Source organism: Lissotriton helveticus, chromosome 3_1 (genome assembly GCF_964261635.1).
Source record: "Lissotriton helveticus chromosome 3_1, aLisHel1.1, whole genome shotgun sequence".
Lineage (NCBI taxonomy): Eukaryota > Metazoa > Chordata > Amphibia > Caudata > Salamandridae > Lissotriton > Lissotriton helveticus.
The window spans coordinates 955,142,972-955,168,578 of NC_136061.1; the positions used below are offsets into that span (position 1 = coordinate 955,142,972).

At 48.4% G+C, this 25,607-nt stretch overlaps 1 protein-coding gene across 2 annotated transcripts in view; it reads right to left on the bottom strand.

Moving 5' to 3' along the window:
- Window positions 1-463: 463 nt before the first annotated feature.
- The window catches only part of LRRFIP1 (LRR binding FLII interacting protein 1), a 542,422-nt gene continuing 517,278 nt past the window's right edge, over window positions 464-25,607 (bottom strand). For both annotated transcript variants that reach the window (XM_078681355.1, XM_078681354.1), the window contains 2 exons: window positions 5,507-5,611; window positions 464-1,682 (listed from right to left, as the gene is read on the bottom strand). In XM_078681355.1, coding sequence (XP_078537481.1) covers window positions 1,572-1,682; window positions 5,507-5,611 — 216 coding nt within the window. In that variant the 3' untranslated portion in view covers window positions 464-1,571. The remainder of the gene's footprint in view (window positions 1,683-5,506; window positions 5,612-25,607) is intronic.

Sequence of the window (25,607 nt, forward strand, 5' to 3'; positions counted from 1 at the left end):
TAGTTCTCACCCACGTCAAAAGTAGAAATGCACCACTCACAGTCAACACTTACTGAGTAGAGTCCTCATGCCATTGCTGATCTCAAAGGACTACTGATTTTTTCTTTCCCCCAACTACTATACCACATGTAAGACCCTAGCAACCAATTCTCCTCTACCACCGTAGAAGGTGTAATTGGCAATGCAGCTGTGAAACAGCAACTATCCATCTCTAAAGGTCTGAGGTAGCACTTTGGCAATCTTCCAGGTTTCTTTTGATACATGAATAATCTGATGGAGAAAAGACCAAACATTCTTAAACTATGAACTATGGATTCGGAAGAGCAGCCCAATAGCTTACCAGGGTGGTTTCTGCACTTTTGTAAATCACAACAAAAAAGAATCACCACCTCTCTAAGGAGCGCCTCATCCATCACAGTTAAGAAATTCAACTTCTTTAGTCAAAAGACAGACACAAAGATGCTTTCCTTTTCCAATCCCTTTATCTTCTTCATGCTCTTGCCATATATGCCCAATAACCTGGATACATTGTTGTACTGTGTAAAACGCGTTGCTGCTTCTTAACTAGGTTCGTATGATATACACATCTTAATGTAGGATGTGACAACTCATTACCTCCTAATAACATACCACTCCACAAATGATCCAGTAATCAAATATTTCAAAGGATAAAAGCTAAAGAAGTGACATTTCTTCCTCTTCTTTTCTATGTGGCATGAATTTATTTTAACACAAACTCCTTAAAAAACAAGGAAGCCATTTCATTTTAAAATATAAAGATTAAATAATACAAGTAAACATCTGCATTTCCTTTTTAGCAGTTCCATGAAGCAATTTGCTATTTGCCCTGAAATAAAATATTTATGATCGAAACTGTGGAAACATTCCACCTGTTCAAAAATACTAACATGAAAATTTCTCTTCCACCTGCCTTCATCGGTCACAGACCTTCATTGTCCCATAAGGTCACTTTTACATCTAGGACCATTGTATTCCAGTGAATTTTCATCACAAAGCTTTGTCTCAGACGGTGGTCTATTGCAATGGCTTGTGTTCCACAATGTTTTTGAGCCACAAAGCGCCTACCGCATACAAGTCAGTCTTCAAGTATTGGGAGGTGGTGTCATTTTCACTCTTCCAATTTTCAGTAAGTCAAATAAAAACAAAAATGAGGATTAAAGCTAGAGAACACCAAGTCAATATCTTTTTACAGATGGTGTATTTTGGCGAGACATTCAGCTTCAGCCATGTGCACCCTAGGGTTCACTGCCCACGTTGTGCTTGGTGGATGGTACACATTGACTGAGTTTTGACTGTCTGGGTACATTGAAGGCTCTTGAGGAAATCAGCTTTTCCCACGCACACATTGCACCAGCAGAGCTGCCGATTCCAGGTTCCCTCAAATTTTCTCAGTAGCATGCTTCTGAGTAACACAACAATACTGGCTTTGTTGGATTTCTCAGTAGGCTTGATATGATGAGTCATTCAAAACCATCACAGATAGAAAAACATCATATGTTCTCCTTCTGTCGGATATTGTCAATATATTTGTGGTCTACTTCTTTCCTTGATTACTGCTGAGACAGCAAAGCACTGCGGTTGGCTTTCATCTTCTCCAGGCGCTTGGATAAGTGGCTGTTGCTGACTTCCAGTTCTTCTATTTTATCCAAGTATGTGCGTAGCTAGAAATTTTATACAAAGAGGGTGAACAGGAAACACAGTAAAAGCAAAGTCAATAACAACAAGTCAATAACAAGTTTTGGGAAGAAACGGAGAAATTAAAAGAAGCATTGAAAGAGTCATAAGGGCAAATGAAAAATATAAAGGAAAAAGAATAAGTATGTGAAAATAGGATGGATAAAAGAAGAATAAATAAAAACGAAACGGTCGAAAAGAGGATTGAGATGAAAGAAAATGTGTACTGAAAAAATATTGAAGCTAGGAAGAACAAGAAGGAGTAAATAGAAAACGGGTAATGAAAATACAAATAGAAAAGTGCAGATGAAGCGAAGATGTACAAAGAGAGAAAAATGTGTATACACAGAGAAAGAACCACATATGATAGGAATATAAAGAGATAAAAACAATATGTGGGATAACTAAACACATGTCTCCTATAAACATCATGCCAGGCCAACCAGCTCTTTGCAGTACTCTCGCTCTAGAGACCCGTCTTCCATACCCACTTGGCAGTCAGCCCTACCTTGTTGCCTCCATTTTGGATGAGATTTCAGTCTACCTCAGACATCAAGCCATGTCACAGTCCTGGTTCTCTGCTCCAAAGTCTCCAGATTTCCCAAAACATGAGTTTAACCCAAAACACTCACCTCTGTACAAGAGGACATTAACCTTTAACAAAACACACAAAGCAGTGTCACCAACTCTGATGGATCTGCTCCGAAGACGTGCACTTCCCACAGTCAGGCAATATGGCTTAACCTGGGATTCACGGCCCAGGCAAACTTCTCATAGAATAGATAAAATCCTCTCAGCCAGTGAGAGCTTTTTTTAGAGAGTGCTCACATCCCAATTTTCTTGTGGGTCAGCAGAGTAGACAGTACTTTTCCCACTATATAAATTGTACTTGAGTAACCACAAAAAAGTAGCCAAAACGGCTCCATGTTATAGCAAATCTAAAAAAAACGTTTGAATAAGGAAGCTGAATTTGTCAAATTTGCTGGAATCAGCATGGGCCTAAGTCATTGCTCTGCTAATACTTTGCTGCTGTTTGATTTGATTAAGCTGTAAACAAGTAAACAATATGTTTTAATATAATTACAGGACCTGGTGTGTTTTTTTGGGCTTAGAAGTTAAATGGCTTATAAGAATTCAGAGTGTCAGTCTCTCAGCATTAGTCCAAGAGATTTGAAAGAGTTCTCTCGAAGAAGCATTCTGCATATCTGGCAGTTATATCGAACTATTGTCCGATCTTCTTACTACCTTTCCCAGAAAAACCCTTGGAGAAGGCTATCATTAGACAGCTCGAGAGCTATCTGGAAACCAGTTTTCTTCTGGATGCATTGGAGTCAGAGTTGCTTATTCCGTTAATTGTAGTTTGGAAACCACTGTAGTAACTGCCATGGATAATCTGCAAAGGATACTGGAACCAGGGCAGCTGAGCGGCCATGGTTCTCTTGGATTTAACCACTGCTTTTGAATCAATCTCTCACGCAGTCTTAGTTGTACATGTTCTTAAGACCGGGATCTGTCAAAAGGCCCTTATGGCTGGAATCATTTTTTAATCAGACAGAATGCAGGCAGTATCTCATACCTAATCCTCGTCAGCTGCTGTTCCAGTGATGCAAGGTGTGCTCCTGGGATCGTCTTTGAGTCCCACCCTATTTAGCATCTACATGTCCCCTTTACCTGTCCTGGTGTGTTAATGTGGCTTTGAGATTATAACATAAGCACATTACACACAGATTTTTACCATCTACGATGAATTCACTGATACAGAAGCCAACTTCATGCATCTCTGAGAGCAGTGGCAACCTGGATGCACCTCAACTGTATTCAACTGAACTAAGACGCATACAGAGATTCTTCTGCTGGGGAAAACACTCTTTAGCCTAAGGAGTGGTGGACATCTGAACTTGGAGCTATATCCACACCAGTGAGTGTAATTCTAGATTGGGTGATGTCTATGATGACACAAGTGGGCAAAGTGGAATTAAGTTATTTTCTCACCCTAAAAATGTTGTGTGAAGTTTTCAGGTTATACTGTTGGAAGTTTGCAACTTGGTCACACATGCCCCAATTGTTTTGAGACTACATTATAAGAATGTCCTATATCAGCGTTTCTTAACTTGTAGTCAGGGGACACCTCAGGGTCCGCATTGCCTACTCAGGGGGTCCGTGACTGCTTTGAAAATGAAATAATATTAACAGATAATAAGATACATATAAATAAAGGGATACAATGTAGATTACGAATTTTAAAAAGTTCTATAAATGTTAAAGCATTTGAAATTGGAGGCTAAAAACTAAGTTGGTATCCTCAGATAGATTTGTGGGAGGAGTGCAACAGCATCAAACAGAGTATAGTATGGATCATGCGTAGAATCAACAGAATTCAAAATAGCCCCAATGTTCCCATTTAAACGAATTTTTTATGTATTTGCTTGTGCAAAATATTTAATTGTTTGTGTAGTTGTTTGACGAAAGCATGTTTTGTGGGTCAAATCATCAAAATTACTTAGGCCGTTAACTCCCACTTCTGGTTATGACTCAGTTGGGGTCCATGGATTCCAGTAATGATTAAGTGGTGGTTCACAGAATTCAAAATGTTAAGAACCCATACTATATATATTTGCATCTTGGAGTATTTGTTGGAACGTTTACAGGCGGTGCCAAAGTCCTTTGTGATGCTGATTGTTAATCTTCCTAGAACATGGCATCCGTCTTCTTTCTGAAAGAAGCTTAATTGGCTCCAAGCTCTGTAAAAGAACCACTTTTAAGGTCCTTTTGCATTGTACATCGGACATTACACAGCAGGGGCCACGGTACTTGACTTGGTCAATCCTATCACATTTTCAGAGGTAGAGCCTACATTCTAAGAATGCCTCATTGGTGGTCATTCTATATATTTTCCACTCCTGTGTAGGCTGGCAAGCCTTTTCTTTGTTGGCCCCAAAGAACTGGAACAAACTGCCCGTCTTCATCAGACTGAAAATTAACTTTCCAGACTTGGCTTTTCCAATACTTTTAGTTTGGTGCATGTTTTCTTAAAATTTCAGCGTTGCTGGGTAGCAGATCAGTTTATAAATGCTACATAATGACCTCAGTGGCTTCGCTTTGTGCACCATGAAGGACTTCTAGAAGTTACTGGAGATAAACAAATAGACGCAGGGAAATGAAGGTGTCATTAGATAGCATCAAACGTTTGCTGGTGCATGATGCAGAGTATCCACTTGTTTCCTAAATGCAGCTGGAGTATTTCACCACCATTCCATCCCTAGAGTGGAACTGCAGCTCATACGACAGTAGAATTTTACATAAAAGGGGTTGGGACAGTTTGACGTCTTTTCATTCGATCACTTTGGAAACCTCTGTGGTATTTAGCAGACAGGAACCCGCATTTTAGAGATTGGAGCTATCTTCTACACTGATCAAGCAGCGTTATTGCACTTGGTGCATTTGCTTCAGGCTAGAAGACAGTTTCTATTAAGCATAACTAAGCAACACCCACTCTGTCACTCTTGCCATCAAAACACACAATCCACCACAAATCAGGAACTGTTTTGCCCTATGGCACCACTCCTCATCCTCCAAACATCAGACAGTGACATTTACCCGGTCTTCTTCACTCTACATGGGACACCCTTGCCCCAAATGCATTGGACACTACCAACCCATTCATGCATGGCTATGTTAACATAATTAGCTGTCACCCACAAATAGGGCACTGCCTTTGCTCTGAATTAGACTATTCTTTCACTAGCATTTTACAGGGTCTCCCACTTTGCCTTTCTGCTCATGAGGTGCCCATTTCCCACAACCTCCTCACCTCTCTTTGGAGCTTCCGTTTCTCTGCTTTTAGTTCATCTTCCACTTTCTCTGCATTTTCTGCGGAGCTTCGGTAGCGCGTAACCTGGGCCTCTAGCCGTATCACCTTGAAAAGGAAGAAAAACATGCACCGTCACCCACAACAGGCCCTACAAGGTTTTTCTCAGGTACTGTTAACAGTATGATGTCTTACGACTACCATTCTCTTAAACAGAGGAGAGCTCACAATTTAGTGCTTTAGACAATATTTTTTTGTAAGATTCTTTTAAATAAATGTTCTTATTTCAAACATGTTACAGTACTTCAGCAGTGATTACTCACTGCACATCATTCAGGGCAAGAAACCGACTTTACAGTTCCATATCACAGAAAGATTTGTCCCCATTACTGATTTTCCTTGTGATCCCAATCACAAGGATTGTGCAATGTATACTTTTCGATTCTTCTAAAAGAAACCACAATCCACATAATGCCATAAAGTCACCCCAGCACTGTGCTATAAGCATTTTTACCAGAACAAGCTTTCCAGAGGTTGAGGTACTAAAGCAAATTAATTAAAAAACCCTTTCACACACACAATGCTTTCTACAAAAATAATTCCAAAAGAAACAATTGATGGACGGAATGCTGAACAATGCAAACATTCACCCCCAGTCACAAGGATCTGGGTTTAATCCATCATTCTTTTGTTCACCAAGCCACCCCGGTTTGAACCCAGCCATATGCAAATCAGTCTTGATCCTGTTCCTCATGGGAACAGTCCAGCCAAACTGCCAAGACAGGTCCTCCCTGGACCGGAAACTAGCATCCTGGCCAGGCTAGCTTGAATCCAGTGGCACAGTGAGCACGGGACTCACGTTTGGGCATACCCTTCCCACTTAGGGCGACAAATGCAAAAGGAACAATTGATGGACGGAATGCTGAAAAATGCAAACATTCACCCCAGTCACAAATATCTGGGTTTAATCCATTGTTATTTTGCTCACAATTCCACCCAAGTTTGGACCCAGTCATATGCAAATCAGTCTTGACCCTGTTCCTCATGGGAACAGAACTGCCAAGCCAGGTCCTCAAATGGCATGGGGAGCAAAAAAACATGGATCTAGGCCCAGATCTTTGTACTGGGGTGAATGTTTGACATTGTGCAGCATTTCGTCCATTAACTGTTTTTTAGGTCTCGTCCTATTCCATTCCGCAAGGAATGAATAGGACGAGACTATTGGGGCTAAACTAAGAGTTAAACTAAGCTCTGAGAAATGCGGATTTCCAGAAGTGCATGTGGTCTCGTGACCGCGCTTCTACTAGCCTGCCTCACATCACCACATGAAAGCCATTTGTTGCTTGTTCACACTTCTTTCACGGCCGCGAGGCCGGATTCTCCTCCCCTAATTATTCACTGCCCACGGCCAGAATCACAGTTCCCATGCTTTCTTTCCTTTATGCACTTCGCCACTGGTGGCCGTATGCTCATTTAGGGACTGGTGAACCGAGTCTCGACGTCCACTCAGAATCCCATGATTTTGGGCAAATCATTGCATCTCATCGTGTCTAAAACAATAAACGTGACTCTATGTAAAGTATCCTGTGCTCTTGTTACTTTTGTACAGAAAGCAAGCTGTGAACTTTAGCAGTGACCTACAGTTCGTTTTACGTGCTTACATCCTGCTGTTTGCTAATTTGCATCTCACAGATGCTGCACATCGAAAGATTACAATCTTTACTACAAAGCTTATTTGCACTTAATTAGTTTGTCTTGGTTTCATTTCACAAGTGGCAAAAACATGCTAAAGTTTATCCTACAGCAGACTTTTAGGCTCCGTTTTTTTCTAAACAAATTTCAATATATTACAATATATTAACACAGTTACAAATCCAACCTGAAAGCATTTTTTTAAAAACAAAGTTTAAAGCGTATTCACAAAAATACATTGTTTTCCTTTTAACACTACTAATTGTATTTGTGTGTAGCTTTGAACACGTAAGGCCCCTCCTCTTCAGCTCTGCTCTAGCTCAGACAGTGGCAGGCAGCTAGACAGGGTAGGGTGACAGTTTATGGGTTTCTAGCAAGGCCGGACTTCTATACCGCTGGGCTGGACTGGCATGGTGGCGGCTGTTTATGCAGATAGTGGGGGCTGGCTTTATTACTAGGGGACGGGCTGGCCACATTTCATGCTTGTTTTTTTTCCTCAACGCAGTGTTGTGTGGTATGTTCGTATCCCTCGAATGCACAAGCCAGACTGTGCAGAAAGGACACAGCATCATTAAAAAAAAAAAAATCCCACTGTACAACTAGATCTGTGCAACTGTACATCTGTACAACTAGTATCAATAAATGCGTTTTCTAAAAGTGTCCCACTCCATAATTGTCAGCTGTGGCTTTTGCAAGTCGAGTGATCGCCATTCAGGTGCCGGTAGGAGCCATCCTGTGCTTGTCCATTTTGTATGGACATCTTTATGTTGCAGGTGCCATATGCTGCTAACATAATGTAAAACTTTTTCTGCAAGCTGAAGAGGAGCTGTTATATTGGCTCGACGTTAGCATCTTTATTGTTGCCTTTATTGAAGAGATAACGTGATGGTCTGTTTGACCCAGCTTTCCTTTCAGATCTGCCAGAACACTGAACAGAAATACTCAAAGCTAGCCCGTACTTGCTCTTATGTTTCTGTTATAAGTTTCGGTAGCAAACTAGTTTTCTGGTCTTACCTTTGTCTTTTAAAGAGACAGGGGGACCGTAATTTAAAAAAACAAAATAAGAAAACAAGGGTAAGGTGAAGCGCTGCCATCTTCAATGACTGTTGAATATTGTTTTCTTTTTCTTACTTTTTTAAAGAGAACAAATATGGAGTTTTTTCTTTATTCTATATGTCTGCAGCTAGTTGTTTTTACTTACTTATACATTTTATGCTATTTTGTATTTGAATGCATTTCAAAGTGAAGCTTCTTTTATCTGAGGTCCTTTGCTGGAGTATATATGCACTGCCTCACTTTTTCCCTCATTCTCCTTCCTTATGCCTCACACTTCTCTCCTCCTCACTCTCCTTCCTTGTGCCTCACGCTGCTCTTCTCACTCTCTGTCGTTCTGCCTCACGCTGCTCTTCTCATTACTCTCCTTCCTTGTGCATCGCGCTGCGATTATATTCACTCTGTCATTCTGCCTCACACTGCTCTTCTCCTCAGTCTCAGTCTCCGTCCTTGTGCCTCACTCGGTTCTTCTCCTCCACACTCTCCGTCCTTGTGCCTTACGCTGCTCTTCTCCTCCACACTCTCCTTCCTTCTGCCTCACGCTGCTCTTCTCCTCACTCTCCTTCCTTGTGCCTCATGCTGTTCTTCTCCTCCTCACTCTCCTTCCTTGTGCCTCACGCTGCTCTTCTCCTCCACACTCTCCTTCCTTCTGCCTCACGCTGCTCTTCTCCTCACTCTCCTTCCTTGTGCCTCATGCTGTTCTTCTCCTCCTCACTCTCCTTCCTTGTGCCTCACGCTGCTCTTCTCCTCCACGCTCTCCTTCCTTCTGCCTCATGCTGCTCTTCTCCTCTCTCCTTCCTTGTGCCTCATGCTGTTCTTCTCCTCCTCACTCTCCTTCCTTCTGCCTCACGCTGCTCTTCTCCACACACTCCTTCCTTCTGCCTCACGCTGCTCTTCTCCTCACTCTCCTTCCTTGTGCCTCATGCTGCTCTTCTCCTCACTCTCCGTCCTTGTTCCTCACGCTGCTCTTCTCCACACTCTCCTTCCTTGTGCCTCATGCTGCTCTTCTCCTCACACTCTCCTTCCTTGTGCCTCACTCTGCTCTTCTCCTCACACTCTCCGTCCTTGTGCCTCACGCTGCTCTTCTCCTCACTCTCCTTCCTTGTGCTTCACTCTGCTCTTCTCCTCCACACTCTCCGTCCTTGTGCCTCACTCTGCTCTTCTCCTCCACACTCTCCGTCCTTGTGCCTCACTCTGCTCTTCTCCTCCACACTCTCCGTCCTTGTGCCTCACTCTGCTCTTCTCCTCACTCTCCTTCCTTGTGCCTCAATCTGCTCTTCTCCTCACACTCTCCGTCCTTGTGCCTCACGCTGCTCTTCTCCTCACTCTCGTTCCTTGTGCCTCACTCTGCTCTTCTCCTCCTCACTCTCTGTCCTTGAGCCTCACGCTGCTCTTCTCCTCACTCTCCTTCCTTGTGCCTCTCTGCTCTTCTCCTCCACACTCTCCGTCCTTGTGCCTCACGCTGCTCTTCTCCTCACTCTCCTTCCTTGTGCCTCACTCTGCTCTTCTCCTCCACACTCTCCGTCCTTGTGCCTCACGCTGCTCTTCTCCTCACTTTTTCCTTGTGCCTCACTCTGCTCTTCTCCTCACTCTCCTTCCTTGTGCCTCACTCTGCTCTTCTTCTCACACTCTCCGTCCTTGTGCCTCACTCTGCTCTTCTCCACACTCTCCGTCCTTGTGCCTCACTCTGCTCTTCTCCTCACTCTCCTTCCTTGTGCCTCATGCTGTTCTTCTCCTCCTCACTCTCCTTCCTTGTGCCTCACACTGCTCTTCTCCTCACTCTCCTTCCTTGTGCCTCACTCTGCTCTTCTCCTCACTCTCCTTCCTTGTGCCTCACTCTGCTCTTCTCCTCACTCTCCTTCCTTCTGCCTCATGCTGCTCTTCTCCGCCAGACTCTCCGTCCTTGTGCCTCACGCTGCTCCTCTCCTCCACACTCTCCTTCCTTCTGCCTCACGCTTCTCTTCTCCTCACTCTCCTTCCTTTTGCCTCACTCTGCTCTTCTCCTCACTCTCCTTCCTTGTGCCTGGCGCTGCTCTTCTCCTCACTCTCCTTCCTTCTGCCTCACTCTGCTCTTCTCTTCACACTCTCCTTCCTTCTGCCTCACGCAGCTCTTCTCCTCACTCTCCTTCCTTGTGCCTCATGCTGTTCTTCTCCTCCTCACTCTCTTTCCTTCTGCCTCACGCTGCTCTTCTCCTCACACTCTCCGTCCTTGTGCCTCACGCTGCTCTTCTCCTCACTCTCCTTCCTTGTGCCTCATGCTGTTCTTCTCCTCCTCACTCTCCTTCCTTGTGCCTCACACTGCTCTTCTCCTCACTCTCCTTCCTTGTGCCTCACTCTGCTCTTCTCCTCACTCTCCTTCCTTGTGCCTCACTCTGCTCTTCTCCTCACTCTCCTTCCTTCTGCCTCATGCTGCTCTTCTCCGCCAGACTCTCCGTCCTTGTGCCTCACGCTGCTCCTCTCCTCCACACTCTCCTTCCTTCTGCCTCACGCTTCTCTTCTCCTCACTCTCCTTCCTTTTGCCTCACTCTGCTCTTCTCCTCACTCTCCTTCCTTGTGCCTGGCGCTGCTCTTCTCCTCACTCTCCTTCCTTCTGCCTCACTCTGCTCTTCTCCTCACACTCTCCTTCCTTCTGCCTCACGCAGCTCTTCTCCTCACTCTCCGTCCTTGTGCCTCACGCTGCTCCTCTCCTCCACACTCTCCTTCCTTCTGCCTCACGCTTCTCTTCTCCTCACTCTCCTTCCTTTTGCCTCACTCTGCTCTTCTCTTCACTCTCCTTCCTTGTGCCTCACTCTGCTCTTCTCCTCACACTCTCCATCCTTGTGCCTCACTCTGCTCTTCTCCTCCAAACTCTCCGTCCTTGTGCCTCACTCTGCTCTTCTCCTCCAAACTCTCCGTCCTTGTGTCTCACGCTGCTCTTCTCCTCCACACTCTCCTTCCTTCTGCCTCACGCTGCTCTTCTCCTCACACTCTCCGTCCTTCTGCCTCATGCTGCTCTTCTCCTCACTCTCCTTCCTTCTGCCTCACGCAGCTCTTCTCCTCACTCCCTTCCTTGTGCCTCACTCTGCTCTTCCCCTCCTCACTCTCCTTCCTTGTGCCTCACGCTGCTCTTCTCCTTACACTCTCCGTCCTTCTGCTCTCATGCTGCTCTTCTCCGCACACTCCCCTTCCTTGTGTCTCATGCTGCTCTTCTCCTCACACTCTCCGTCCTTCTGCCTCACGCTGCTCTTCTCCTCACTCTCCTTCCTTGTGCCTCACGCTGCTCTTCGCCTCACGCTGCTCTTCTCCTCACACTCTCCGTCCTTCTGCTCTCACGCTGCTCTTCTCCTCACACTCTCCTTCCTTGTGTCTCATGATGGTCTCCTCCTCACACTCTCCATCCTTCTGCCTCACGCTGCTCTTCACCTCACACTCTCCTTCCTTGTGTCTCACGCTGCTCTTCTCACACTCCTTCCTTGTGCCTCATGCTGCTCTTCTCCTCCTCACTCTCCTTCCTTGTGGCTCACGCTGCTCTTCTCCTCCACACTCTCCTTCCTTGTGCCTCACGCTGCTCTTCTCCTCACACTCTCCGTCCTTCTGCTCTCACGCTGCTCTTCTCCTCATACTCTCCTTCCTTGTGTCTCATGATGCTCTCCTCCTCACACTCTCCGTCCTTCTGCCTCACGCTGCTCTTCACCTCACACTCTCCTTCCTTGTGTCTCACGCTGCTCTTCTCACACTCCTTCCTTGTGCCTCATGCTGCTCTTCTCCTCCTCACTCTCCTTCCTTGTGCCTCACGCTACTCTTCTCCTCCACACTCTCCTTCCTTGTGCCTCACTCTGCTCTTCTCCTCACTCTCCTTCCTTGTGCCTCACTCTGCTCTTCTCCTCACACTCTCCGTCCTTGTGCTTCACGCTGCTCTTCTCCTCACTCTCCTTCCTTGTGCCTCACTCTGCTCTTCTCCTCCTCACTCTCCGTCCTTGAGCCTCACGCTGCTCTTCTCCTCACTCTCCTTCCTTGTGCCTCACTCTGCTCTTCTCCTCCACACTCTCCGTCCTTGTGCCTCACGCTGCTCTTCTCCTCACTTTTTCCTTGTGCCTCACTCTGCTCTTCTCCTCACTCTCCTTCCTTGTGCCTCACTCTGCTCTTCTTCTCACACTCTCCGTCCTTGTGCCTCACTCTGCTCTTCTCCACACTCTCCGTCCCTGTGTCTCACTCTGCTCTTCTCCTCCACACTCTCCGTCCTTGTGCCTCATGCTGTTCTTCTCCTCCTCACTCTCCTTCCTTCTGCCTCACGCTGCTCTTCTCCTCACACTCTCCGTCCTTGTGCCTCACGCTGCTCTTCTCCTCACTCTCCTTCCTTGTGCCTCATGCTGTTCTTCTCCTCCTCACTCTCCTTCCTTGTGCCTCACACTGCTCTTCTCCTCACTCTCCTTCCTTGTGCCTCACTCTGCTCTTCTCCTCACTCTCCTTCCTTGTGCCTCACTCTGCTCTTCTCCTCACTCTCCTTCCTTCTGCCTCATGCTGCTCTTCTCCGCCAGACTCTCCGTCCTTGTGCCTCACGCTGCTCCTCTCCTCCACACTCTCCTTCCTTCTGCCTCACGCTTCTCTTCTCCTCACTCTCCTTCCTTTTGCCTCACTCTGCTCTTCTCTTCACTCTCCTTCCTTGTGCCTCACTCTGCTCTTCTCCTCACACTCTCCATCCTTGTGCCTCACTCTGCTCTTCTCCTCCAAACTCTCCGTCCTTGTGCCTCACGCTGCTCCTCTCCTCCACACTCTCCTTCCTTCTGCCTCACGCTGCTCTTCTCCTCACTCTCCTTCCTTTTGCCTCACTCTGCTTCTCTCTTCTCTCCTTCCTTGTGCCTCACTCTGCTCTTCTCCTCACACTCTCCGTCCTCGTGCCTCATGCTGCTCTTCTCCTCACTCTCCTGCCTTGTGCCTCACTCTGCTCTTCTCCTCCACACTCTCCATCCTTGTGCCTCACGCTGCTCTTCTCCTCACTCTCCGTCCTTGTGCCTCACGCTGCTCTTCTCCTCCACACTCTCCTTCCTTCTGCCTCACGCTGCTCTTCTCCTCACTCTCCTTCCTTGTGCCTCATGCTGCTCTTCTCCTCACACTCTCCGTCCTTGTGCCTCATGCTGCTCTTCTTCTCCACACTCTCCTTCCTTGTGCCTCACGCTGCTCTTCTCCTCACTCTCCTTCCTTGTGCCTCATGCTGCTCTTCTCCTCACACTCTCCTTCCTTGTGCCTCACTCTGCTCTTCTCCTCACACTCTCCGTCCTTGTGCCTCACGCTGCTCTTCTCCTCACTCTCCTTCCTTGTGCCTCACTCTGCTCTTCTCCTCACACTCTCCGTCCTTGTGCCTCACGCTGCTCTTCTCCTCACTCTCCTTCCTTGTGCCTCACTCTGCTCTTCTCCACACTCTCCATCCTTGTGCCTCACGCTGTTCTCCTCACTCTCCTTCCTTGTGCCTCACTCTGCTCTTCTCCTCCACACTCTCTGTCCTTGTGCCTCACGCTGTTCTTCTCCTCACTCTCCTTCCTTGTGCCTCACTCTGCTCTTCTCCTCACACTCTCCGTCCTTGTGCCTCACTCTGCTCTTCTCCTCCACACTCTCCGTCCTTGTGCCTCACTCTGCTCTTCTCCTCCACACTCTCCGTCCTTGTGCCTCACTCTGCTCTTCTCCTCACACTCTCCGTCCTTGTGCCTCACTCTGCTCTTCTCCTCAACACTCTCCATCCTTGTGCCTCACGCTGCTCTTCTCCTCACTCTCCTTCATTGTGCCTCACTCTGCTCTTCTCCTCCACACTCTCTGTCCTTGTGCCTCACGCTGCTCTTCTCCTCACTCTTCTTCCTTGTGCCTCACTCTGCTCTTCTCCTCACTCTCCTTCCTTGCGCCTCACTCTGCTCTTCTCCTCACACTTTCCGTCCTTGTGCCTCACGCTGCTCTTCTCCTCACTCTCCTTCCTTCTGCCTCACTCTGCTCTTCTCCTCAACAGTCTCCGTCCTTGTGCCTCATGCTGCTCTTCTCCTCACTCTCCTTCCTTGTGCCTCACTCTGCTCTACTCCTCACACTCTCCGTCCTTGAGCCTCACTCTGCTCTTCTCCTCCACACTCTCCGTCCTTGTGCCTCACGCTGCTCTTCTCCTCAGTCTCCTTCCTTGTGCCTCACTCTGCTCTTCTCCTCCACACTCTCCGTCCTTGTGCCTCACGCTGCTCTTCTCCTCACTCTACTTCCTTGTGCCTCACTCTGCTCTTCTCCTCACACTCTCCGTCCTTGTGCCTCATTCTGCTCTTCTCCTCCACACTCTCCGTCCTTGTGCCTCACTCTGCTCTTCTCCTCCACACTCTCCGTCCTTGTGCCTCACTCTGCTCTTCTCCTCACACTCTCCGTCCTTGTGCCTCACTCTGCTCTTCTCCTCCACACTCTCCGTCCTTGTGCCTCACGCTGCTCTTCTCCTCACTCTCCTTCATTCTGCCTCACTCTACTCTTCTCCTCCACACTCTCTGTCCTTGTGCCTCACGCTGCTCTTCTCCTCACTCTTCTTCCTTGTGCCTCACTCTGCTCTTCTCCTCACTCTCCTTCCTTGTGCCTCACTCTGCTCTTCTCCTCACACTTTCCGTCCTTGTGCCTCACGCTGCTCTTCTCCTCACTCTCCTTCCTTGTGCCTCACTCTGCTCTTCTCCTCACACTTTCCGTCCTTGTGCCTCACGCTGCTCTTCTCCTCACTCTCCTTCCTTCTGCCTCACTCTGCTCTTCTCCTCAACAGTCTCCGTCCTTGTGCCTCATGCTGCTCTTCTCCTCACTCTCCTTCCTTGTGCCTCACTCTGCTCTACTCCTCACACTCTCCGTCCTTGAGCCTCACTCTGCTCTTCTCCTCCATACTCTCCGTCCTTGTGCCTCACTCTGCTCTTCTCCTCCACACTCTCAGTCCTTGTGCCTCACTCTGCTCTTCTCCTCACTCTCCTTCCTTGTGCCTGGCGCTGCTCTTCTCCTCACTCTCCTTCCTTCTGCCTCACTCTGCTCTTCTCCTCACACTCTCCTTCCTTCTGCCTCACGCAGCTCTTGTCCTCACTCTCCTTCCTTGTGCCTCATGCTGTTCTTCTCCTCCTCACTCTCCTTCCTTGTGTCTCACGCTGCTCTTCTCCTCCACACTCTCCTTCCTTCTGCCTCACGCTGCTCTTCTCCTCACACTCTCCGTCCTTCTGCCTCATGCTGCTCTTCTCCTCACTCTCCTTCCTTCTGCCTCACGCAGCTCTTCTCCTCTCTCCTTCCTTCTGCCTCACGCAGCTCTTCTCCTCACTCCCGTCCTTGTGCCTCACTCTGCTATTCTCCTCCTCACTCTCCTTCCTTGTGCCTCACGCTGCTCTTCTCCTTACACTCTCCGTCCTTCTGCTCTCACGCTGCTCTTCTCCGCACACTCTCCTTCCTTGTGTCTCATGCTGCTCTTCTCCTCACACTCTCCGTCCTTCTGCCTCACTCTGCTCTTCTCCTCCACACTCTCCTTCCTTCTGCCTCACGCTGCTCTTCTCCTCACTCTCCTTCCTTGTGCCTCACTCTGCTCTTCTCCTCCGCACTCTCCGTCCTTGTGCCTCACTCTGCTCTTCTCCTCCACACTCTCCGTCCTTGTGCCTCACGCTGCTCTTCTCCTCACTCTCCTTCCTTGTGCCTCACTCTGCTCTTCTCCTCCACACTCTCCGTCCTTGTGCCTCACTCTGCTCTTCTCCTCACACTCTCCGTCCTTGTGCCTCACTCTGCTCTTCTCCTCACACTCTCCGTCCTTGTGCCTCACTCTGCTCTTCTCCTCCACACTCTCCGTCCTTGTGCCTCACTCTGCTCTTCTCCTCACACTCTCCGTCCTTGTGCCTCACTCTGCTCTTCTCCTCCACACTCTCCGTCCTTGTGCCTCACGCTGCTCTTCTCCTCACTCTCCTTCATTGTGCCTCACTCTGCTCTTCTCCTCCACACTCTCTGTCCTTGTGCCTCATGCTGCTCTTCTCCTCACTCTTCTTCCTTGTGCCTCACTCTGCTCTTCTCCTCACTCTCCTTCCTTGTGCCTCACTCTGCTCTTCTCCTCACACTTTCCGTCCTTGTGCCTCACGCTGCTCTTCTCCTCACTCTCCTTCCTTCTGCCTCACTCTGCTCTTCTCCTCAACAGTCTCCGTCCTTGTGCCTCATGCTGCTCTTCTCCTCACTCTCCTTCCTTGTGCCTCACTCTGCTCTACTCCTCACACTCTCCGTCCTTGAGCCTCACTCTGCTCTTCTCCTCCATACTCTCCGTCCTTGTGCCTCACTCTGCTCTTCTCCTCCACACTCTCAGTCCTTGTGCCTCACTCTGCTCTTCTCCTCACTCTCCTTCCTTGTGCCTGGCGCTGCTCTTCTCCTCACTCTCCTTCCTTCTGCCTCACTCTGCTCTTCTCCTCACTCTCCTTCCTTCTGCCTCACGCAGCTCTTCTCCTCACTCTCCTTCCTTGTGCCTCATGCTGTTCTTCTCCTCCTCACTCTCCTTCCTTGTGTCTCACGCTGCTCTTCTCCTCCACACTCTCCTTCCTTCTGCCTCACGCTGCTCTTCTCCTCACACTCTCCGTCCTTCTGCCTCATGCTGCTCTTCTCCTCACTCTCCTTCCTTCTGCCTCATGCTGCTCTTCTCCTCACTCTCCTTCCTTCTGCCTCACGCAGCTCTTCTCCTCACTCCCGTCCTTGTGCCTCACTCTGCTCTTCTCCTCCTCACTCTCCTTCCTTGTGCCTCACGCTGCTCTTCTCCTTACACTCTCCGTCCTTCTGCTCTCACGCTGCTCTTCTCCGCACACTCTCCTTCCTTGTGTCTCATGCTGCTCTTCTCCTCACACTCTCCGTCCTTCTGCCTCACGCTGCTCTTCTCCTCACTCTCCTTCCTTGTGCCTCACGCTGCTCTTCGCCTCACGCTGCTCTTCTCCTCACACTCTCCGTCCTTCTGCTCTCACGCTGCTCTTTTCCTCACACTCTCCTTCCTTGTGTCTCATGATGCTCTCCTCCTCACACTCTCCGTCCTTCTGCCTCACGCTGCTCTTCACCTCACACTCTCCTTCCTTGTGTCTCACGCTGCTCTTCTCACACTCCTTCCTTGTGCCTCATGCTGCTCTTCTCCTCCTCACTCTCCTTCCTTGTGCCTCACGCTGCTCTTCTCCTCCACACTCTCCTTCCTTGTGCCTCACGCTGCTCTTCTCCTCCACACTCTCCTTCCTTCTGCCTCACGCTGCTCTTCTCCTCACTCTCCTTCCTTCTGTCTCACTCTGCTCTTCTCCTCACTCTCCTTTCTTGTGCCTCACGCTGCTCTTCTCCACTCTCCTTCCTTGTGCCTCACTCTGCTCTTCTCCTCCACACTCTCCGTCCGTGTGCCTCACTCTGCTCTTCTCCTCCACACTCTGTCCTTGTGCCTCACGCTGCTCTTCTCCTCACTCTCCTTCCTTGTGCCTCACTCTGCTCTTCTCCTCACACTCTCCGTCCTTGTGCCTCACGCTGCTCTTCTCCTCACTCTCCTTCCTTGTGCCTCACTCTGCTCTTCTCCTCCACACTCTCCTTCCTTCTGCCTCACGCTGCTCTTCTCCTCACTCTCCTTCCTTCTGTCTCACTCTGCTCTTCTCCTCACTCTCCTTTCTTGTGCCTCACGCTGCTCTTCTCCACTCTCCTTCCTTGTGCCTCACTCTGCTCTTCTCCTCCACACTCTCCGTCCGTGTGCCTCACTCTGCTCTTCTCCTCCACACTCTGTCCTTGTGCCTCACGCTGCTCTTCTCACTCTCCTTCCTTGTGCCTCACTCTGCTCTTCTCCTCACACTCTCCGTCCTTGTGCCTCACTCTGCTCTTCTCCTCCACACTCTCCGTCCTTGTGCCTCACTCTGCTCTTCTCCTCCACTCTCCTTCCTTGTGCCTCACGCTGCTCTTCTCCTCCACACTCTCCTTCCTTCTGCCTCACGCTGCTCTTCTCCTCACTCTCCTTCCTTTTGCCTCACGCTGCTCTACTCCTCACTCTCCTTCCTTCTGCCTCACGCAGCTCTTCACCTCACTCCCGTCCTTGTGCCTCACTCTGCTCTTCTCCTCCTCACTCTCCTTCCTTGTGCCTCACACTGCTCTTCTCCTCACACTCTCCATCCTTCTGCTCTCACACTGCTCTTCTCCTCCACATTCTCCTTCCTTCTGCCTCACGCTGCTCTTCTCCTCACTCTCCTTCCTTCTGCCTCATGCTCTTCTTCTCCTCCCCCACTCTCCGTCCTTGTGCCTCACTCTGCTCTTCTCCTCCACACTCTCCGTCCTTGTGCCTCATGCTGTTCTTATCCTCCACTCTCCTTCCCTTTGCCTCACGCTGCTCTTCTCCTCACTCTCCTTCCTTGTGCCTCACTCTGCTCTTCTCCTCCACACTCTCCGTCCTTGTGCCTCACTCTGCTCTTCTCCTCCACTCTCCTTCCTTGTGCCTCACGCTGCTCTTCTCCTCCACACTCTCCTTCCTTCTGCCTCACGCTGCTCTTCTCCTCACTCTCCTTCCTTGTGCCTCGCGCTGCTCTTCTTGTTCATCTCCTTCCTTGTGCCTCACGCTGCTCTTCTCCTCACTCTCCTTCCTTGTGCCTCATGCTGTTCTTCTCTTCCTCACTCTCCTTCCTTGTGCCTCCCGCTGCTCCTCTTGTTCATGTCCTTCCTTGTGCCTCCTGCTGCTGTTTTCCTCATTCTCCGTCGTTCTGCCTCATGCTGCTCTTCTCCTCCACACTCTCCTTACTTGTGCCTCACTTCTCCTCACTCGCTGTACTTTTGCGTCATACTGCTCTTCCCCTCCTCTCTTTCCTAGTGCTCCACAAATAAGAATTCCAATCCAACCCAACATATTTCCCTATTCACCACATGCATACAAAACATTGCCATTCACAGCGTCAAAAGCTCAAAATCAAACAAATGCGAGACCTATTGCATTTCAAATGCTTGTTTTGCATAGGTCACCCCGAGTGGGATGGGTATGCCCGGACATGGGTCCCACGCTTATCAATTATGCAGACGACACCCAATTGATTTCATCATTAAATGAAGATCAGGCTGACTCTCATAGCAACTTTCCGGCCTGCATTTTAGATATATTTAACTGGATGAGTGTTAACTCACTCAAGATTAACAGAAGTAAAACTGAACTCCTTTGCTGTTCGTTTTGCAAAACCTCCATATCCTTACCCCCTAATTTCTGGCCTCTACCCACGGAAACCCCGTTGGGTAATTCAACTGTGGTACGGAACCTGGGGTAAATTCTAGATGAGAGCCTCTCTATGGAAAAACAAGTGCACTGAATAGCGGGGTCCTGCTTCGCACTGATTTGTGGTCTCAGAAAGCTGTACCCCCGGCTCGACGTCCAAGCTAGATCCTTGATCTCGAGAGGCGTCATATTAAGTAGGTTGGATTATTGTAATGCTCTTTTACTAGGAACGCCCAGCTCTCTACTAAAGGAACTGGAACGCATCCAGATAATCACAGCGAAACGAACACTTGACAGACCTAGTGATTCTTCTGCCTCAAATGCCCTTCGAGATCTTCACTTGCTGCCGATTAAACAGAGGATCATATTTAAATCACTCTATCGTTTCTAAGGCACTATACAATTAAGGACCAAAACCTTTACAAGCCAGACTAAGGAAATACACCCCTGGCAGACCTCTCCGATCAGCTTCATGCAAGTATGTTCAAGAATACAGATTTAACAAAGTCCAACAAGGAGGACGTGCCTTTACCGCAAAGGCGGCTCAGATATGGAATAAACTGCCAGCCTCACTAAGATCTCAAACCGACCTGCTGAAGTTTAGAAAGTCTTTGAAAACGTGGCTCTTTCCTCAATAATAGCCAGACTAAACGTATAAGACCTATGCCTTACTGAGTGGTCTAGCGAGCGCCAGGACACCATTTTGGTCACAGTGCGCTTTACAAATATACAATACAATACATTCTCTCTATGCCACTGGAGTCAAGCTAGCCTGGCTGATGAGGGGTGATGCAACAAAACCGGTCCTAGGATGCTTATTTCTGGTCCAGGGAGGACGTGACCTGGCAAGATCCGGCTAGACTGTTCCCATGGGGAACAGGATCAAGACTAATTTGCATATGGCTGGGTTTAAACTGGAATGGCATGGGGAGCAAAAACACGATGGATTTAGGCCCAGATCTCTGTACTGGGGTGAATGTTTGACATGTTGCAGCATTCTGTCCATCAACTGTTCTTTTTTGCATTCTACAAATACAATGACACATCCACTGCATTACACAGATCCTGACATATCCACATCATTTCTTACACAGACTTTCATTAGCAGTTCTGCCAGATCCTGGTGGGGGCCGGCATGGGGCAAACACGGGCTACTGGGCTCCTACTGAGAGGGATTAGGACATTTGCCTCTGATGTCCTGGAGCCTGACCTACTATGGCTCCTCAAACTGGAAAAAGTACAACCATTTCTTTACTTGACTTTCAGGGTAGCGAGGGAGAGCCGTTACACGCTTGTTGTGTAGTGGGTATAGGGTGCAGGCTTAAGCTCAGATCTCAAGACATTGTGGCGAGCTGATATAGGGAGGAGACTTGAACTCAACAATCAGTGAACAACCCAGTATGGTGAATATCCAACATAGTGCTTATGTTTTTAACAAAGAACGTACTTTATTTACACAATGATTCTTAATACTACGCTCTACTATTAGTAACAAAAGCAGTCAGTCATCTATATCCTGGATCACCCAAAACAGAGGCACAAAAAGATGGGCCATTTCTGCACTTAGCTGTTATCAACCTAAATAAAGAAATAATTAAAAGAAGAGTAAAAGGTCAGTCCTCACCTAAAAATGTCCCCACCTTTTACGACAGCCTGCAGTCCCACTCCTCAGCCTTACCATGCACCAAATGACATTATTCATGAAGAATAATCAGAAGCTCCTTGATTACAAAATATCTCATAGAATATCTAACAAAGCCCTGTCTCCTCCCCTTCCTTTAGTATCAAGGTCTCCTTTTTCCAGCTATGAGAATGTGAGCAATACACGTCCACTGTCCGAGACCACAGTAAACGCCTCTATCTTGTGCAAGGTCAGGGATATTCAAAATGGATCCCAGTGGCCTCCATTAGTCTGGCACACACACCATACATGCACCACACAAGCTACACTAAACAACAAGTTTAACGTGCATTTGGAATGTTAGCAAAAAGAACGGAGCAAGGGAGTAGAAGCTGAAATATTGCCGAGTGGGCCATCAGGCCTCCACGGTATAGTATGTTACCACCACCGCTCTACATGCGGAACTCATGACATGATTAGCACAATGCAGATCCAAAAATCAGGATACTAGATACCCCCAGTTGTTCCTCCAGTGCAGGGAAACACACTGGTTTACCAAGCAGTGGACATTCTAGTGCCAGCAAATGCCATTGCACAACGTTATTCAGTCACTGTAACCCACATTATGCCTGATAATGGCTTCACAGGAATAGTTACCTGTACATTGTATTACTCTGCCTTTCAGAGACACAACTACCCAAATTGTACGATTCTCACACCGTGACTTAGATCCAAAGAGAACCCATTAACCACACAGCCATTTACGTAGCTTTAATCACACAAAGCCTTGCACAAGCCATGCTTTACACTGCTTTTCGTTGTCACTTTTGACTACACAAAACTAACAAAGCTCTTCAAAGGTTTAGCTAATGAAATTGTCTGAATCTTATCTTGCCAACATCTTTCCTCACAGGTACAATTTAACCACAAACTGTTCTACATAGCTTTATGCATACGGTTCCAAATACATAAAGCACTGTTACCAGCCCCCCCCGCCTCCCCCCCGAAAAAAGAAATCTTGATACAAAGTATATATATGCAGTATATGGCTGATCTAAGGCTTAAGGCCTATGGAGTAGGACGCGGGCTGCAGGGCTACAGCCCCGTAATCCCCATTACCTATTATCGTGGATATCTCGGCCCCCTTAAAGGAGTCACCAGGGACCGGGAACATTAATATGCCTGGAGACTAGTTGAACGCCTGGGATTAGCCCTGAAATGACACCGAGTGGAGTAATAGGAGGAGCAGCTTGACAGGCACAAGATGGCGGCTGTCGGCAGAGCTACAGAGTAACCCATTGCATGGTAGGCCTCCCTGTCCCTGCGAGTGTGTAGGCTCTACAGACCCCAGCCGAGAAGTAGGCGGCCCTGAGGTGCCGGGGTCTACGGAGCTGCTGAGAGCTGGGAGAAGTAGACCCCTGAAGGAGTATGGGGGGGGAGGAGTTTGGCCGAAGCCCTGAACGAGAAAGATGGTGGCATGATTTGAACAGAGGACGCCTGAAGGGACGGCAGTGCTAGAAGGATGACCAGCCCTACCGCAGGCAGTAGGAGCATCGTAGGGCAACTTAGATGACCCCACCCTGCCTCGAAGAGGACAATTACTCCTCAAGACCCCCAAACAAGGAGAACAACATTGGTACTGCAGCAGCTCAGTCCCAGGCCAGGGGAAAAGTGCCTATGACTGCGGAGACCAGCGTGCAGAAGTGAAGCCCAGAGGGAGGAAATAACACAAAGGATTAATGGAGTTGATGTCTGTGCTGTTATCCAGGGGCAACGAGCGGCAAGGTTGCAAAGCGCAGATAAAGTGAACAGAGTTCCTCTGAAATTACACTCCAGTCATTTGTACCGGACACATGCGGACTTGGGCAGCCAAGAGGCCTCTCGAATCAGGCGTGGCAGAAACACGGGCTGCTCCCTGAATTCCCCCACTGGGCGATCTATTGTGGATCAGTGCAAACATCCTAATATAACCAAGTAAGTGGGATTGGACAGTGAATTGGAGGCAACCCAGTTGATGGTGAACGCTAATTGGGGGAGTGGAATCTACAAAGGCCGGAGAAAGGGATGAAGGGTGTAACCTTAGCCAAATCTCCTAGAAGCGCCGAGAGACACTGGGGAAATGGTGTTGCTTTTGAAACTGCGTGAATACAGTATTTATGCATGAAGACAGCAATTCCTGGGGGTAGATCTGAGTTCGTCTTGAGTGACACTGTACTGGAGGTGAAAGGAGACCTGCCTTCTGACTGCATCCCCCCGGACAGGGGCAGCATTGGAGGGAATTGTAAAGGACGCAACCCAGAAGAAATTAGGAAAACCATCAGGAAACATGGCCCAGATAATCACAGCACTGGGCACATACCCGGCCAGGCAGAAAAAGTCAGAGACATGAAACTGACCCAAAAGGAAGACTCTAGAACGGAGCCAACACTTGGTGGCATATTACAGGCAATAACTGCTACACAAGAGGCTCCTACGTCTAAAATAGACAGGGACTGAGCTCAATTTACTGAAAGACGACCACCAGAGGTTGGCCGAGAGAGTCACCACTACCAAACAAACCTTAACAGACATACCACCCGAATTTGCCACGCTAAGAGAAACAGTATCCCTCATTGAGAACTAAGTTAAGGTGTTGGAAATTTGGGCAGAAGACAGCGAAAATAGATCCCACAGAAATAATATAAGAATTCTAGGGGTTCCTGAATGGGTAGAAGGAACGGACATGCTGACCTACATGGATGAGTGGTTCCGCAAAGATGTAGCACCAGAGGGCCTCTCCCAATTCTATGCCCTGCAGAGGGCACATAGGGTTCCTACCCAAAATCCCAAACCGGGGGCTCCCCTAGACCCTATACTAGCCAAACTCCTGCACTACAGGGACCAGGGCAATATTCTAGCTCAAGAGAGAACATGAAGAGACCTACAAATAAATGATAGTAAAGTGATGATCTTTACGGATTTCACCGTCAAGGGGTAGAAGCAATGTGCAACCTTTCTAGGGGTGAAGAGCCGTTTCCGGAAAATGAATGTCCCCTACGCAATGTTATTCCTGGCATGCCCAAGGGTGGTCCCTCCCACCGGTACACAATTTTTCATGACCCTACAAGATGCCTGGAGCTGGATCGAAGGAGAATCGAATGCCAGACCAGAAGGTAGCACCAGACATCCTGATTCGCGTCGCAGGAGGCTGAAGTACACTAAGAAAAATGTTCCCACATTTGCAGAAACCCAACGTGAGAGTGGTAAGGTGATCTGGGCGCTCACTGAACTCAGCAACATGGACAGGAACCCTTGTTCTTCGCTTAGTGAGCAGGAGGATCATAATTTGGAGGTAACCAGAGACACAAGCCCTGCGTAAGACACTGACATGGAATTGCCGAAGGTTACACCAAGAACGGCAGACAAGATAATTTAATGGCGATTGCGACAGACTGTGAAATGCACACCCGCCGGCAAAAAGAGCCTGTTGCCATTGAAAGGTCGTAGCCTCTATGTACTTAATGGGGACTGTACCCGTGGTTTGTACTCATTGCGATGGGGGGAACCCGGGTCTGGGGGATCTGCTCCGAGACTGTGATACCAGCCCACCCTACTTAGTGTTATGCGGGTGCACCAGACTTCGGACACCCTTTGGTTCTGGGGTACAGGGTGTGTATTTCTGTTGGGGGATGGGGTTCTCGAAAAGGGGAGGGCGTGTATGGTAGATGGAGTTAGGCATGTCAATATCCAAGAGGAAAAGAATAGATAGAATAATAGCAACCCCTGGTGGGAAGCGGGGACTCGTTTGAAGCAACATGGAATGTGAGAGGGATGCACTCCATGGTCAAACGACAAAAGGTATATGCCTTCTTGGCCAGAAGGGGAGTGCAGATTGCCCTATAACATACAGGAGGCACATCTTAGAGCTAAGGAGGGGGAAGCTCTTCAGCGTAGATGGAGGGAACAGGCCTATTACACAGAAACTCTGCATTCGCCAGAGGGGTGTTGGTGTGGATTAAACCAGGTCTCCCATTTAAGTGTAGGAGACTAATATTAGACCCAGAGGGTAGGTATGTGGTGGTACCTGGGACATTAGACGGCAGCGATGTCACTATAGTGAGCATATATGAACCCATGTTTCATTCTTGTCTGCCCTCTCCAGACCACTGGCTCCACACCTGATAGGCCTAGTAATAATGGGGTGAGATAATAATTGTATAGCAAACTTTATATTGACGGGTCCCATCCACCACTACGGGACACCCCAATAGTCAGGTTGGTAAAGGCCCTGAACGAATGGCAAACCCAGTGGGGAATGAAACTCTTGGAGAGCACACCACCCAGAGTAGAAGGACTATTCCTTCTTTTCCCACTTGCATGACTTACTTGTACGACTGGATACGATACTCTGAACACCAGACATTCATGATCTAGTAGAGACCAGTAAGTAACTGGCCAGGATAATCTCCGATCATAACCCTTTGCTGCTGGGAAAAAAATGGGGTACGCCGTGGGCAAGTATGCCTACATGGCCGTTAAAACCGGAAGCCCTTGAGGACCCGGTCTTCCAGGCA